Consider the following 13,835-nt stretch of genomic DNA (forward strand, 5'->3'; position numbering starts at 1 on the left):
AACAGCAGGATAGTACAGAAGTAGGCTTAGTTTGCATTCCTGAAGTATGTATATTTAATTTTGATAGCTGCTTCTCAAGGGGTTCAGCCAGCTCCTAAAAGCCTGAGGCACCTTATTATGTGTATGCAGTGCTGCTGTTATTGGTGCTTTGGGAAATAACCTGAGAGCATGCAGTTAGAGTGACAGACTGGTAGAATTCTTAAAGTAAAATAAATTCTGGGACTCCTGTCTGTAGGTTGCTTATTGTTCTGAATTGTAAATATAGTTCTACTATTACTATTACCAGAATGCTTCTTTTGCCAGTGGCTAAGTTTTCAAGCATATTATGGCAAGCTCATATAAGACACCCACCCTGTTTCTGAGACCTTTATCTTGCTAAAATTATTATACACAGCATTTAAGTCAAATGAATGCTGTTGCAATAAAAGCCTTGTGTGCAAGGGTAAAGCATGGATGAGTGTGTGTGCAAGGCTGTAATATAGCAAAAAAAAAAGAAGGTGGGATTCCCAGGATTACCACTCTTATATGGTATTTGCAGATCTTCAGCAAGATTAGATTATTCTAGTGGCTTGCATATTCTAAATTTACATAATTTATTTGATCCATGGTTTCATGATGCTGATCTAGTTTCTTTAGCTGATAATTTAGATTTGCATGATTCACTGTCTCTTCATAAAGCCTGTGAACAGATAAAACATAGTAGCTTTGTGGCAAGAGCAATCCCCTTGTTTAATTAGAGTACTAATGGCTTTTTATTCTTCTTTTGCAATAGTGGGCTAAAGTAAAACTTACATTGGAGCACCCATTATATTCATTAAATATACAAGCAATAGGAAAATTGGCAGAATTGAAGTATCTTGTAACAAATGTAGATAAGATGCAACTACTTATGAACCATCCAGTTAAGAAAATTGTGCTCTAGCTCAAAGACAGATGAGTACAAAGCAAATTTAAGGGAATTTTAGATAACCAAGTAAATCAGTTTGTGTTTTAATTCACTGGTTATTTGTATAGCAGTAAGACCATTCTGGGGGGGGGGGGGAAATGGCTGCTCTTTTTCAGAAGAAGATAGCTTTGAAAAGCAGAAGAACCTACTAGCAGACTGTGGAATTACCTAAGTACCAGCTTAATGGCTAGGTGTGCCTCTGGATGACTTGTTCATTGTCTCAATTGTTTAGAGAATATATCTCACTGGTGAGGTGACCTAACTCCACCAAAGATCTCTGGTGAAAGGATGTTCAGAGACGCTGGTTTAGTGCTAGCAGGAGTGTTTTGTTAAAGTAAAAGAGAATGTTCATATTCTTTTCAAACCCAGAATCTGTTCGGAATACACCTAGCACAGATACCATGCCAGCTTCCTCATCTCAGACATGTTGTGCTGACCACCAGGAGCCAGAAAGTGCCACAGGATCTTATCTGCCCAGTACGCAGGAGGAGGAGACGAGCCAAAGCCTCCCTACTGCCCATGTTCGTCCTTCTCATCCTCTGAAGAGCTTTGCAGTGCCAGCAGTTCCACCCACTGGGGCAACCTATGACCCTGCCTTGCCAAGCACACCTTTATTATCCCAGCAAGGTGAGTGCAAAGGAATTACTGCTGTCGAAAGCCGAGTCGTGGCTGTAATGCACAGTTTAAAGGAGCTGACAAACTGACAAGTGATGGGCATCAGAGCTAAGCTGCTTCCTTGATATCTTCAGTAATTGATTTGGATTTGATTTAAGATTTGTATGCTGTTTTGCCAACCACAAGCCTGAGCTCAAAGCGGTTCACAGCAGTAACAAAGCACTAACAAATAAAAAGCAACACTTCGAAATGCAAAATAAATATACAACAAATGAATCAAAACAACAAAAAATCGGGGGGGGGGGACATAGAATACCAATCAATCAAACAGAATATATGTTTGGAACACCAGTTAACCTAAGGCAAGAATCAAAACAGCTATCATTCAAGCCAGACCTATGTTTTATGTTTACACGCTCCCCTCCTGTCTCTCACACTCAAAAGGCTCTCACCCTGAGGCACTAATCACTTCTCTGTCCTACCACAGCCTATCAGCCAGCAGTCAAAATATTTATTAACCCCATATTATAAGGGAAAAAATCATACAAACCAGGCATACAACACCAACTCCCTTCTTGCCTCCTACCTGTTTGTGTGTGCAAAATCCATGACATCAGGTTCTCACCCAGGAGCATCCAACTCTACATTGTTTCACAAGAATCTAAAACATTTCTCCCATCTAGGAAAAATGTATATTCCAATTCAAATGTTTTCAGCACCTTGCTCATTCTCCCAAAGATTCATCCCAGTTGGAGATAAGCTATGGGAACAAGTTTTTGCCTAAGTGAAACTACCCCTTACTTTCTAACTAGCTTTGAGTGAGGCCTTTCTGAATTACTCTTGACATGGGCCTGATATAGCATGCTTAGTAGCTAACTGCTGTCAAGTAATGCCCTTTAAAATCCAGGGTAGCAGTATTGCATAATGGAGAAGGTCAATGGTATCTCATCAGAAGACTGGGAGACAATTTAGGGACACGTCAGCAATATAAAGTATGGATCTTCACAAGAGTCTTACTCATCTCTCACTCCAACCCTGATTGCAGAAGGCTAATCCTGGTCATATTTGTGTTAAGCTTCTAGCCATCCAGTTCATTCAGTGAAGACTGCATCAATTGGCACCCTAGGGAGAACTCGACCTCCTATGCCAGTCGTGGTACCAAGTGCCCCTGAAGTCCAGGAAACAACAAGGATGCTCGAAGACTCAGAAAGTGTAAGTAGCCTGCTTAGAAGGTAGCCTAACGTCCATCACATACGAAACCTTGGTAGTGAATGAGAGTAAAATTAGAATTCAAATTAAACATATTTTTGAGAACTAAAAGATGGTATAAGGCACTTATGGTACAATAGTTTTTCAGAAGTCTCCTTCATGGAATAGCTCCCACCAACTTTTTTTGCTTTGCTTTGCCATTTGAGTGAGGCCTTCTGTAATGATCACTAAGCTTTGTAAAAGACAATACTAACCTGATGATAGCGCGTTACCTAATAATACATGTGTAAGCTGCTCACGTTGCTACTGTTCGCCAGGCCTCTGCCTATCAGTAACTGCATTTCTGCTCTGAAAACCCTTTTCTCTTCAAGAGTGATGATTGTGGTAGGGCTGTAGCTCCATGATAATGCATGGACTTTGAATGTGTAAGGCCGCAGGTTCAGTTAAAAAGATCTGAAGTAGCAGAGCTGGGAAAGAGCTCTCTGACTGAAAAGTTAGACGGCCCCTGCCAGTCAGAGTGAGCAAAGCTTGAATAGATAGACCAGTGGTTTTTATCTTTTTATAAGGCAGCTTTGTATTTCCATATGAACATTCTCCCGTTCTTCATATAATTTCTTTACAACTTGAAATAGTGCAGCTGGAAGCCATCCAACTGAGCACCAGCCCTTTCTAAAATTTTATGCTTTGCAGTAGACTGATGTACACTATTGGCTTTTCTTCCTCTTTTTAAGGCAACTTGATTGTTAGTGATGAGTGGGTCTCATTCCAAAGATTCCATATCAGATTTGGAAATTTGAGTTCATCTAAGAAAGGAAAAGCTAATGTGATACCTTCCAAGTGTTGTTGTAGTCCCATCTGCCCTACCTAGCCTAGCTAATGGTCAGGGATGGGATATATAGTCCAACAACTTCTGGAGGGCAAAGTGTTTGCTTCTCCTGATTTAAAACATAGATGGAGTAAAAAAATAAATCTCATAATGTCTAGGAACCCAGGGTAGCCCAGGGTTAGCCAACATGATGTCCTTATTAGACTCCAGATCCCATCATCCCTCTCCATTGACCATACTGGCTGGGGCTAATGGGAATTGGAGTCCAACACATCAGCAGGGAATCATATTTGTCTACCCTTAGACAATTGGCTCTTGTTAGAGATAACCCTTCATTGCTCAGCTTAAAGAAACTATCTTTCATTTTGAAAAGCCAGGATAAGTTTCTTGTTGTAAAAGACTTGGAACATACAGGCAAGCTCATTGATCATTTTTCATTACTTCTGTTTTCTTGCATAAATATTTTCTCAAGGACAGACTCAACATTTTTACATAGATGGGTCCAGAAGAATAAGGATACAATATCTTCCAAGTTCAGCTTTTTGTGTATTCCCTTGGAGTTTAGCAAGTTGTCTATCACTTTAATATGCACTCTGAGAAACTCCAACTCATCAAGATTTTTCAGCAAGATTTGGGTGGCAGCTGGAACATGCCTAGAGTACTTCTTCATAGATAGTGCCTTGGGTGCAAAAAGTTGATGATTTCTTTTTCTTTTTCCTCTTTCCCTGTGCCCCTACCTGCCTCCCTAATCACATTCTCTCTCATTAATTCACTGTTTGTCTGGGGTTTGTCTGCATGTTGAATTCTGGTGCTGCATCTCCCCACATCTTTCTCCTTGCATGAAAAATAGGATGGGGACATTTCCATTTCTGTAGTAACGCAATCCATCTAACAGATGTGACTTTGCTGTCATGTTCCATATCCGCACCATATTCTTTCCCCACCCAAAACAATGCAGCTCATCTTGCCGAGTAACCCTGTTAAATCTCCTGCAGAATTATGAACCAGATGAGCTGACCAAAGAGATGGCCCACCTGGAAGGACTAATGAAGGACCTTAATGCCATCACAACAGCATGACCACCTTCCCCAAGAAAGGACTCCAAATCCTGTTTCACAGGTCTTGGGACTTAATCTTGGAGCACAAGGAAATGTACAAAGACTAGGGGACAGCACAAGAGGGATATTCAACCAGCTGCAGTATCAGTGCCAATGCTGGTTAACCAAGTGACTTTTCTATTCATTACCTGAAATGAACCTGTTGGAAAGTTGGATTCCACTTCCTGCTAAGATGTTGCAAGAAATGGCTGAGGGAGACGCGCCGATGTGATGAAATCCAGTATACAGACAAAGAAGTGGACTTAGCATTAATTTGAGTCAGGTTTTGTCTCAGTGCTGTGACCTTCCCTGCATTTTCAGTGTTGGACATTCACATTTATGTACAATTTTATTTGTGTGTTTTTATTTTATTGTATCTTTTTTATTAAAAAAAGTGTAACCTGAAGAAAAAGAAATTTGTGTTGTTTCCCACAGCCTAGACAGATGTTTGATTGCTTGTTCTATTGTGTACGGGAATTCATTGCCAGTGTGGAATGTTCGGTTTGTTTTATGTTTTATTTTTTATTTTTAGTGTGTGTATAATTATATCACCTTCCAGCAGTTAATCCATGACCTTGGGGGATGCTGCATCGCTATTTGTAAGCTTTTTTATTTTTATATTATAATTATTAAAAGCCTGACTAGATTCTCTCTCATCACTGTGAGATTAGCTGCCTGTTTGGATTGAAATCTAACACTGAGAAACTTTTTGTTTGTTTTATGTTTGCCTTTTCAATATGGGGTGGAGGTAGGCACTGGGAAGGAAGCCACTGAGCGGAAAGATGTTTAACTGTTTCCGAGGAATGGGTCCAGTACAGCTTGATCCGTATGAGTAGCCCCAACATCCCTTGGAGAATACCCAGATGAGCAAATGTAATGTGCAAAGCGAGTGATTCTGAATAGTAATTGCAACAATTCCCTCATCACAGTGATCGGGGAAAGTGCTACAGTTATCACGGGAATGGCCCCTGACTGTGTCTGTGATTATCAGTTTGCACATTACCTCTGCCTGTGTAAGCACATACCAGGAGACACTTGGCATTACTCATGTGAACAAGAAAACCTATTGTGTGGACAGGCTCTAAGTCGTGAAAGAGATTTTTTAAAAAAACAACAACAACAACCTATCATTTGCTTTGTGAGCTACTCATTAAGTGTGTCTGGCTATTAAATGGATGGGGGCTGGAAGCTTTATTGAGAAATGTAGGGTTGTTTAGCATCAGATACCACAGTGTGTCTTGGCAGCAGAAATTTCTGTTTTGATGTTTTATTTGAAAGATAACCTCTTTAACATTTACATTGCATCTTGAGTTTTATTCCAGATCTTTTAATGTACAGAGGTTAGTAGTAGATGGGGGGGCACTTTTCCCTGTAGTTGTACACCCTCCCATAGGTCTTCAAAAATACCTTCAGTGTTAAACCACAATTAGCAAAACGTCTTTTGCAGGCTTATTTATTCTAAACGGAAACAAAACCTAGGTGTACAATGTTTGTGACTCAGGTGCCGCTTGGAAAAAAAAGGGAAGCTAAAAGGAGATGTTATTCCCTTTATACTATTTGCTGCCCAGTTTGACATACCACCATCCTCTCTATTGGGTGGTGACTTAACATAATAAAAGAGACTGATTTTGTAAAAAAAAATCCCGCTGCTTTTGGAATTCAGGTGTACACTCAAAAGGGTTGGAAGGTGGAAAAGAAGCAAAAGGTCATAATAGGTAGTTTTCTTTAGCAAATTTGTTCTGTGTAAAGCAGTGTTATTTTAGGGTCAGTATTAGCAGTGCTGTTGGAGGAAATAGCCCATAACCCTTGGAGTTTGCAGTGCTCTGATCTGAGGCAGACTTCACTGGATCCTTTAAATTGCCATGTGAATGAGGCTAGAATGGTTTTTATTACTGGCTAACTCAAGTTTGAAAACACCCAGCCACTGCTCTCTACTGAGAACCAGTATCAGGAGAGAATTACTTAAAGGGATGAAGAGGTACGGGGAAAGGAGGGATGCTTAACCCTTCCCAGCCCTTCCCTTTCTTTCCTTGAAGCAACTCCTTCAAGCTGCTTTCCCTTCACAGAGTTCCAGACTTTGCTTCTGGCTTTGTATCAGCAGATTCATCTTGAAGACTTCTTGGAAGCAATTATGGAAAATAGGGATGCCGACAGACTAGAATTGACTAGTGGTTTCTGATGATGAGCACTGAAGAAATGTATTAATTCATTCTGATTAGCAGCTATAACATATGCATAAGAAAAGCCATTTATTTTTTAAATACTGTACTGAATTTACAATGAGATAATTAAGTGCCATGTTCACCTAGCTCAGTGTTCTGTCTTCCAACAGTGAACATCCTAATGCCCCAGAGACATTCACAGTCCTAGTACGTGGGTGTAGATTCCTCCCCAGTTTATTCTCATAGGTTAATAGGATGCTTATTTTGGGTTGGGGCAGTCAGCAAAAAGTCCATCATAAGAGCAAACTGGCACACCTGCAAAATAGGCATTGAGTAAAATTAGATGAGGTTTGGGTTGGGGAGAGAGAAGGATTCAGACACTGGCCTGGATCCAATTATCTGTTCTCTGTATGTGTGGTGGAGGTTTTTATTTTCCTTAATACTTTGGTATGCAGAAGGAAGGGGAGAGGTGCCACACACACACACACACACACACACGCCTCATAAATCAGAAAGCGCTTCCAGTGAGGGAGAGGAGAATTTTTTAATAGTACATTAAAAGGCCCACAGGTGTTGAAATGCACTTCTCTGGATCTGGGCTATTTGGTATGATCCGGAGCCCTGTATAATCAGGGTGGGCATCTATAATCAAAAGGGGCTTCCCATTCCTGCGAAAGGGAATGTTCCATGTGGCTGTTTTCCTTTGTACATGCAAAGTTCTTGTGAAGAACAGGAAATCCTTTGTGTAGGGTCCTCATTGCGTCCACTGAATTCAGTTAGTGCACGCATTCCGCTCCTCAGATGTGTACATTTCTCTTTCATATCTATACCCAAAGAAATTCCATCATGTGTACTCAGTATTTCCCCCACTGGTGGATTTTTGTGAATATATTGCTAATTTACGTCGAACACCATGAATGTCAATATTGCCATGAATCTGGGAATGGGGTGGGGGATATTTTTAATAATAAAACAACTGTTCAAAGTTGGTTTTTTAAGGTTAAAACAAAAAAGGAAACATTTATTCAAGTCAGTGTACAATATGTATTGCACTTTTTCACATTTTAACACTGTTTTTTACATATCTTGTGATTTTAAATTTGGAACATTGTGTATCTTGTAGTGTCATAGCTAAGCTGCTCTGCGGCAGCTTCCTCCAGCTGAATATGGAGAAGGGGGTGGGAAGACCTGTCTATTGTTTTACAGTTCTGATGTAGGAGAGTTCTGAGGACTGCTGTAAACTTCTTCCTTTCTGTACATTTTTTTCCCTGTAGTATTTGCTGTATACTCTATAAATTTTTAATACTGTCATGTTTATTATTTGGTATTGGATATCCAATACACTTTTTTAATCTAATCGAGTTCTGCCTTTGTCTAGAGTTTTGTTTGTTTTTTTAAAAACCTTTGCCCTTGCATTTTAGCAGTGTCCCTCGATGAGTATTTCAGAACACTGAAGCCCCAGTTACCTTCTGGAACAAGGGTGCGGTGTTTGAGAATAATTTCTTTAAATTACAATGTAGCTGAACCATTTATAATTATTTTAAGGAACACAACCTGTTGGAATTCTGGTCCAGAAATGAAGACACTGATGTTAGTCACATATCCCTTCTTCCGTCATGGAACCACAAGGTGGTATACATTTCATTCTCAGGAGGAAACCCATCCATGCATTGACCCAGACACAAACCTGCTTAGCTTCAGCAATATGGTGGCCTCAGGTGCCTTTAGACCACACTCTGGGTCACAACTGTTAGACACAGAGCTCAGCACTGTTTCACTAAATTGTTTGAAACAATTGTTAGAAAGGGCTTTGTATGTTCATTCAGCTGGAAAATGGGAGTTAATTTATATGTCTATTTATTTAAAGTGTTTATATCTGGCCTCTTTGTAACCAAGAGTACAAGGTGGCTCAAAATAATTCATCAAATTTAGCAATAACATTCAACTAAAGAGCTGGAAAAAGCTACAAAATTCAATTTAAAAATGGAGTAACTACAAAGATAGCCAGTAATCCTTGTCTCTCTTTGCTCCACCCTCTTCATACCTCTGTGGGTTCTGGGAGACAAAGGATGGAGGAGAGTTGGTCACAGCAGGATAGGGAGACCTTGTCTGGCTTCTTCAGCAGCCTGCCTCCACTCTGCCTCTTGTCTCCCCTCTGCTTCTGCCTCTGTTTCTGGACTGCCCTCTGCCACAGCCTCTTCCTGCTCACTAAACTCTTGTTACCTCTTCAGATTCCGACACTTCTTCCCTGCAGACTGCTCCCTCTTCTCCCTCTGACCTCCCATCATTGTCCCACCGCCAATGCCTGTGCCCCTAAGGGTATCTGGCCCTCGGGATGAAAATGATTTCCCATCCCTGGACTGGAACCTTTGTCTGTACTGTGTGGTTCCTTTGTTTTTGAAACACAGGTGACAGCAGTAAGCCAGCAGTAAATTACACCAAGCAAGTTGAAGTTGGTAAAAAACAGGATCTGCACAGGAGGCCTAATGAGCGCAGCAGCTCACCTCCAGCAGGTCTTGCCCCCATGAAGCAGTTGATGAGACTGAAGGCCCCCACCTTCCCACGGCTGCCCTAGTCGCCTCCTCTCCAGGGTTTTCCTCGAGTAATCTGAGACTGCGCCTGCATGAAGCTAACTTCTCAGCCCTCTTCATGCCTCTCCTGGTTCTGGGAGACCCGAGGAGAGGAAAACTTGTTGCAGCAGGAGGGAGAGACACCTTGCCTCTTCACCAGCCAGACTCCTCTCTGCCTCTTGGCCTTCGTCCTCTCCCACTTTTGTTTCTGAATTTCTCTCTGCTACAGGCTCTCCCAACCCCCTGAGCCCTGTTACCCCTTTAGCTTCCAACATCTCCTTTCCCCAGTCTTTTCCCTCTCTTTCCTTCTGACCATTTATTGTCATCCTACCACCACTTCCCGGGTTCTGAACCTTCTTCCCCTGGGGGTTCCCCAGCTGGTTCCCCCCTCCACCACCACTCTGTGACTACACCAGTCCACCACAACAGGATTCCTTTCTTTAAAAAATTGCCCCATTTGCAACCTAAAGTGCTACTGCCTTTTCTGTCACTGCAGAATCCCTATTGCTTCATTTCCCGGTGGCCGTACACAGCGGTCGAACTGCAGAGGGGAAGAATAAAATAATAATACCACCAGACCATAATGATCACCTCAATGAAGACGGAGAGACAGGTTGGACAAGGCTTTTGCTCACCTGCTAATTTTCTTGTCAGGCTGGTATTTAATTAGCTATTCTCTCCCAGCCATTAAGCCACAAATGAGATCTCCTTATCATCCACTGCTGCGTTGTCACGGCAACTGGTATTTTTAAGTCATCCTGGGATCCCATTTCCCTTGTACTTAGCAAAAAAATAATCTCAATCACTATTAAGGATAATGGCCCTTGATGCCAGGAAGCGGCTGGAGTGGGGAGAGAGAAGAAATGGAGGACAGGAAGTGAAATCTCTGGTCCACTTTGTCGCTTAAGACGTATCCCAGCCAGTTCAAGGCCACATCGTAAAGATGCTTGAAAGCACAACAGAAAGCAGTCACCTGGACTCCCCCTCTGGAAATCAGCTTCTAGATAGATTTTGGTTGGAAAGGCAGTGCCCTCTTGCGGTCATAACAGGAATTTGCGAAAGAAATCATTTGCCAAATTGGTCTGTCTTATGTTTGGACTATTCAAGTAGCAAAGGGGAGGGTGGTTGCCGGCAGGACAGCAAATTGTACCTACTGAGAATAGACACCTGCCCCCCATGCAGAATAGCTCTGGGGGTGGGGGGCATTTTCTCCCCTCTGCAAAACATTACCATGTTGCAGCTAGGTCAGAATCCATGCTTTTGCATTAATCACGTATTTCCCTGCATCTGCTACTTCTGTGTTTCTTCCTCACATCTTTTTCTAGATTGTGAACTGCCTCACTCTTTGTAAAGTGCCATGCTATGGATGGAGCTGTATAAATATGAGGACTGGGCATGGATTCGAATTGGAAAAAGACAAATCAGGCCTGTTCAGAGGGATTGAGGTGTGAGTAGATGTGGGCTGAGACTGACGGACAGGTTGGGTTGGACAACCCAGAGCTATCTGGAGCTGTCGTGGGGCAGCCATCAAAGAGGAAAACTCATCTTTCCAAGAGAAGGTAGCGGGAGCCTGACTATTCCTGGCTCTCCTTCCTGCCTGATGCCCCCACCCAAAAGGCATCAGTCTTTTGGGTTGCAGGTTGCAGGGTGCTCCCTCGAGGCTCCAATACTTTGGCCATCTCATGAGAAGAGAAGACTCCCTGGAAAAGACCCTGATGTTGGGAAAGATGGAGGGCACAAGGAGAAAGGGACGACAGAGGACGAGATGGTTGGACAGTGTTCTCGAAGCTACCAGCATGAGTTTGACCAAACTGCAGGAGGCAGTGGAAGACAGGAGTGCCTGGCTTGCTCTGGTCCTGGGGTCACAAAGAGTTGGACACGACTAAACGACTAAACAACAACAACAACAGTGCTCCCTCGAGGCTTCTACACAAGGAAGTTGCTTGAAAAAGGGCTTCCTGCATGATCTGTCCCCTTGTGGGTGGTACAGTGTCTTTGTTACCCTCCCTCCCTCCTGGGACCGTGTTTAATTGGGACTTGGTTCACCCTAATTAAACAACAGAAACCCTACCCCGATCCAAACCCTACTTGAGGATTTCCCACAGTCTCTTGGTTGGTCACTGAGAACAGGACGCTAGACTAGAAGGTCCATTGGCCTGATCCAGAAGGGCTCTTCTTATGTCCTAGTTTTGGGACAGGATCCGAGGTGCTGTGGGTGGCCTCAGGCCGGCCCAGGGCAAATTGGCCTGATTGGAAGTTCCACATCAGAACCACAAGGCGGATGTGTACAGCCCTAGCATGTACAGCCATCTCTTGTGCGTGTGTCTGCTGTGTCTAGTCTTTTGTACACAAACACAAGGGAAAGGGCCATGGCTCACCTGCTTGCATGCAAAAGAGCTGGGTTCAAACTTTGGCATCTCATTGTTGGGCTGAAAGGGGCCTCTTGTCCCAAATCTTGCAGAGCCACCACACTGAGCTAGATGGGCCCAAGGGTCTGACTCTGGTAAGGCAGGTCCCTGTGTTCCTGACTGCACAAACCAGGACTGCTGCTGGGTTCTCCCTCCATTACATCATCAGTAGTGGTGATAATAGTAATAGTAAAGGTAAAGGTACCCCTGACCATTAGGTCCAATCGCGAACAACTCTGGGGTTGTGCTCATCTCGCTCTATAGGCCGAGGGAGCTGCCGTTTGTCCGCAGACAGCTTCCAGGTCCTGTGGCCAGCATGACTAAGCTGCTTCTGGTGAAACCAGAGCACCGCACGGAAACACCATTTACCTTCCCACTGGAGTGGTACCTATTTATCTACTTGCACTTCATGCTTTCAAACTGGTAGGTTGGCAGGAGCTGGAACAGAGCAACAGAAGTTCACCCCATCGCAGGGATTCAAACCACCAACCTTCTGATCGGCAAGCCCTATGCTCTGTGGTTTAGACCACAGCGCAACCCATGTCCCTTGATAATAGTAAGTACATAAATAGCCCATCAGCCCAGTACTGCCCAACTGGTTTTCCAGGGTCCCCCAAATGAATCTTTCCCAGGCACAACTGCCTTTTGTACCCTCTTACTTACACAGCATGCGCTCAGGAGAGAGAAAAGCACATTTCACCTTGTTCCTGCCTCATTTCCTGCAGATGCCAGAGGGCTGTGCGTGGGGAGGGGAGGAATCCTGCCTTGCCCAGCCTGGTTCCTTTAAATGCATCTCTTTCCACCCATAAAGGACACAGCAGGGAGGGAGGGAGGGAGGCAGGGGAGGGTGAAGGAGAGGGCACCTCCCCGCTTCAGGGTTTCCCAGAGCGCAGCAGCGGCCAGCCTGCAGCAGCAGCCGCCCTCCCGCTCATCGCTGTGTTCTGCTTGCCTGGTGTTTCCATGGAGCTGGAGAGCACAAGGGGCTCCGCAAGGCTGGGATCTTCCGAAGCCACATTGATGCTGGGGGAGGAAGGGGGATCCCTGCCGGCTTTGTGTGCGAGTGTGTGCCTGAGAGAGGAGGAGGGCCTTCTCATTTATGTACTCCTAAAATCCAGGCTTCATTTACTGCTGTGGGGAACCTCTGGCCCAGGTTGAGGTGGGCAAATCCAGTGGTACCTCAGGTTACAGATGCTTCAGGTTACAGACCCTGCTAACCCAGAAATAGTACCTCAGGTTAAGAACTTTGCTTCAGGATGAGAACAGAAATGTGGCGGTGGCGCAGCGGCAGCGGGAGGCCCCATTAGCTAAAGTGGTTGTTGTTGTTTAGTCGTTTAGTCGTGTCCGACTCTCTGTGACCCCATGGACCAGAGCACGCCAGGCACTGTTGTCTTCCACTCCCTCCCACAGTTTGGTCAGACTCATGCTGGTAGCTTTGAGAACACTGTCCAAACATCTCATCCTCTGTTGTCCCCTTCTCCTTGTGCCCTCCATCTTTCCCAACATCAGGGTCTTTTCCAGGGAATCTTCTCTTCTCATGAGGTGTCCAAAGTATTGGAGCCTCAGCTTCAGGATCTGTCCTTCCAGTGAGCACTCAGGGCTGATTTCCTTCAGAATGGATAGGTTTGATCTTCTTGCAGTCCATGGGACTCTCAAGAGTCTCCTCCAGCACCATAATTCAAAAGCATCAATTCTTTGGCGATCAGCCTTCTTTATGGTCCAGCTCTCACTTCCATACATCACTACTGGGAAAACCATAGCTTTAACTATATGGACCTTTGTTGGCAAGGTGATGTCTCTGCTTTTTAAGATGCTAAAATGGTACCTCAGGTTAAGAACAGTTTCAGGTTAAGAACGGACCTCCAGAATGAACTAAATTCTTAACCCGAAGTACCACTGTAAATGCTCTTAAGACTTTTCCCATGCCATACACACCCTCCACAGCTGCCTGCTCCTTGGGTGTTTCTCTGCCTGGCTAAAATGTGTCCTTCAACTCTGGTGATGC

General features: G+C 43.9%; 1 protein-coding gene across 10 annotated transcripts in view; it reads left to right on the top strand.

Moving 5' to 3' along the window:
- Positions 1–8,216, top strand: part of NEO1 (neogenin 1) — a 104,568-nt gene extending 96,352 nt beyond the window's left edge. For 9 of the 10 annotated variants that reach the window (XM_053366036.1, XM_053366037.1, XM_053366032.1 and 6 more), the window contains 3 exons: positions 1,316–1,573; positions 2,637–2,773; positions 4,592–8,216. In XM_053366036.1, coding sequence (XP_053222011.1) covers positions 1,316–1,573; positions 2,637–2,773; positions 4,592–4,675 — 479 coding nt within the window. In that variant the 3' untranslated portion in view covers positions 4,676–8,216. Of the gene's footprint in view, positions 1–1,315; positions 1,574–2,636; positions 2,774–4,446; positions 4,570–4,591 lie in introns of those variants that run through there. The other variant, XM_053366030.1, reaches the window with a different exon arrangement.
- Positions 8,217–13,835: the final 5,619 nt, after the last annotated feature.

This window comes from Podarcis raffonei, chromosome 14 (genome assembly GCF_027172205.1).
Source record: "Podarcis raffonei isolate rPodRaf1 chromosome 14, rPodRaf1.pri, whole genome shotgun sequence".
Lineage (NCBI taxonomy): Eukaryota > Metazoa > Chordata > Lepidosauria > Squamata > Lacertidae > Podarcis > Podarcis raffonei.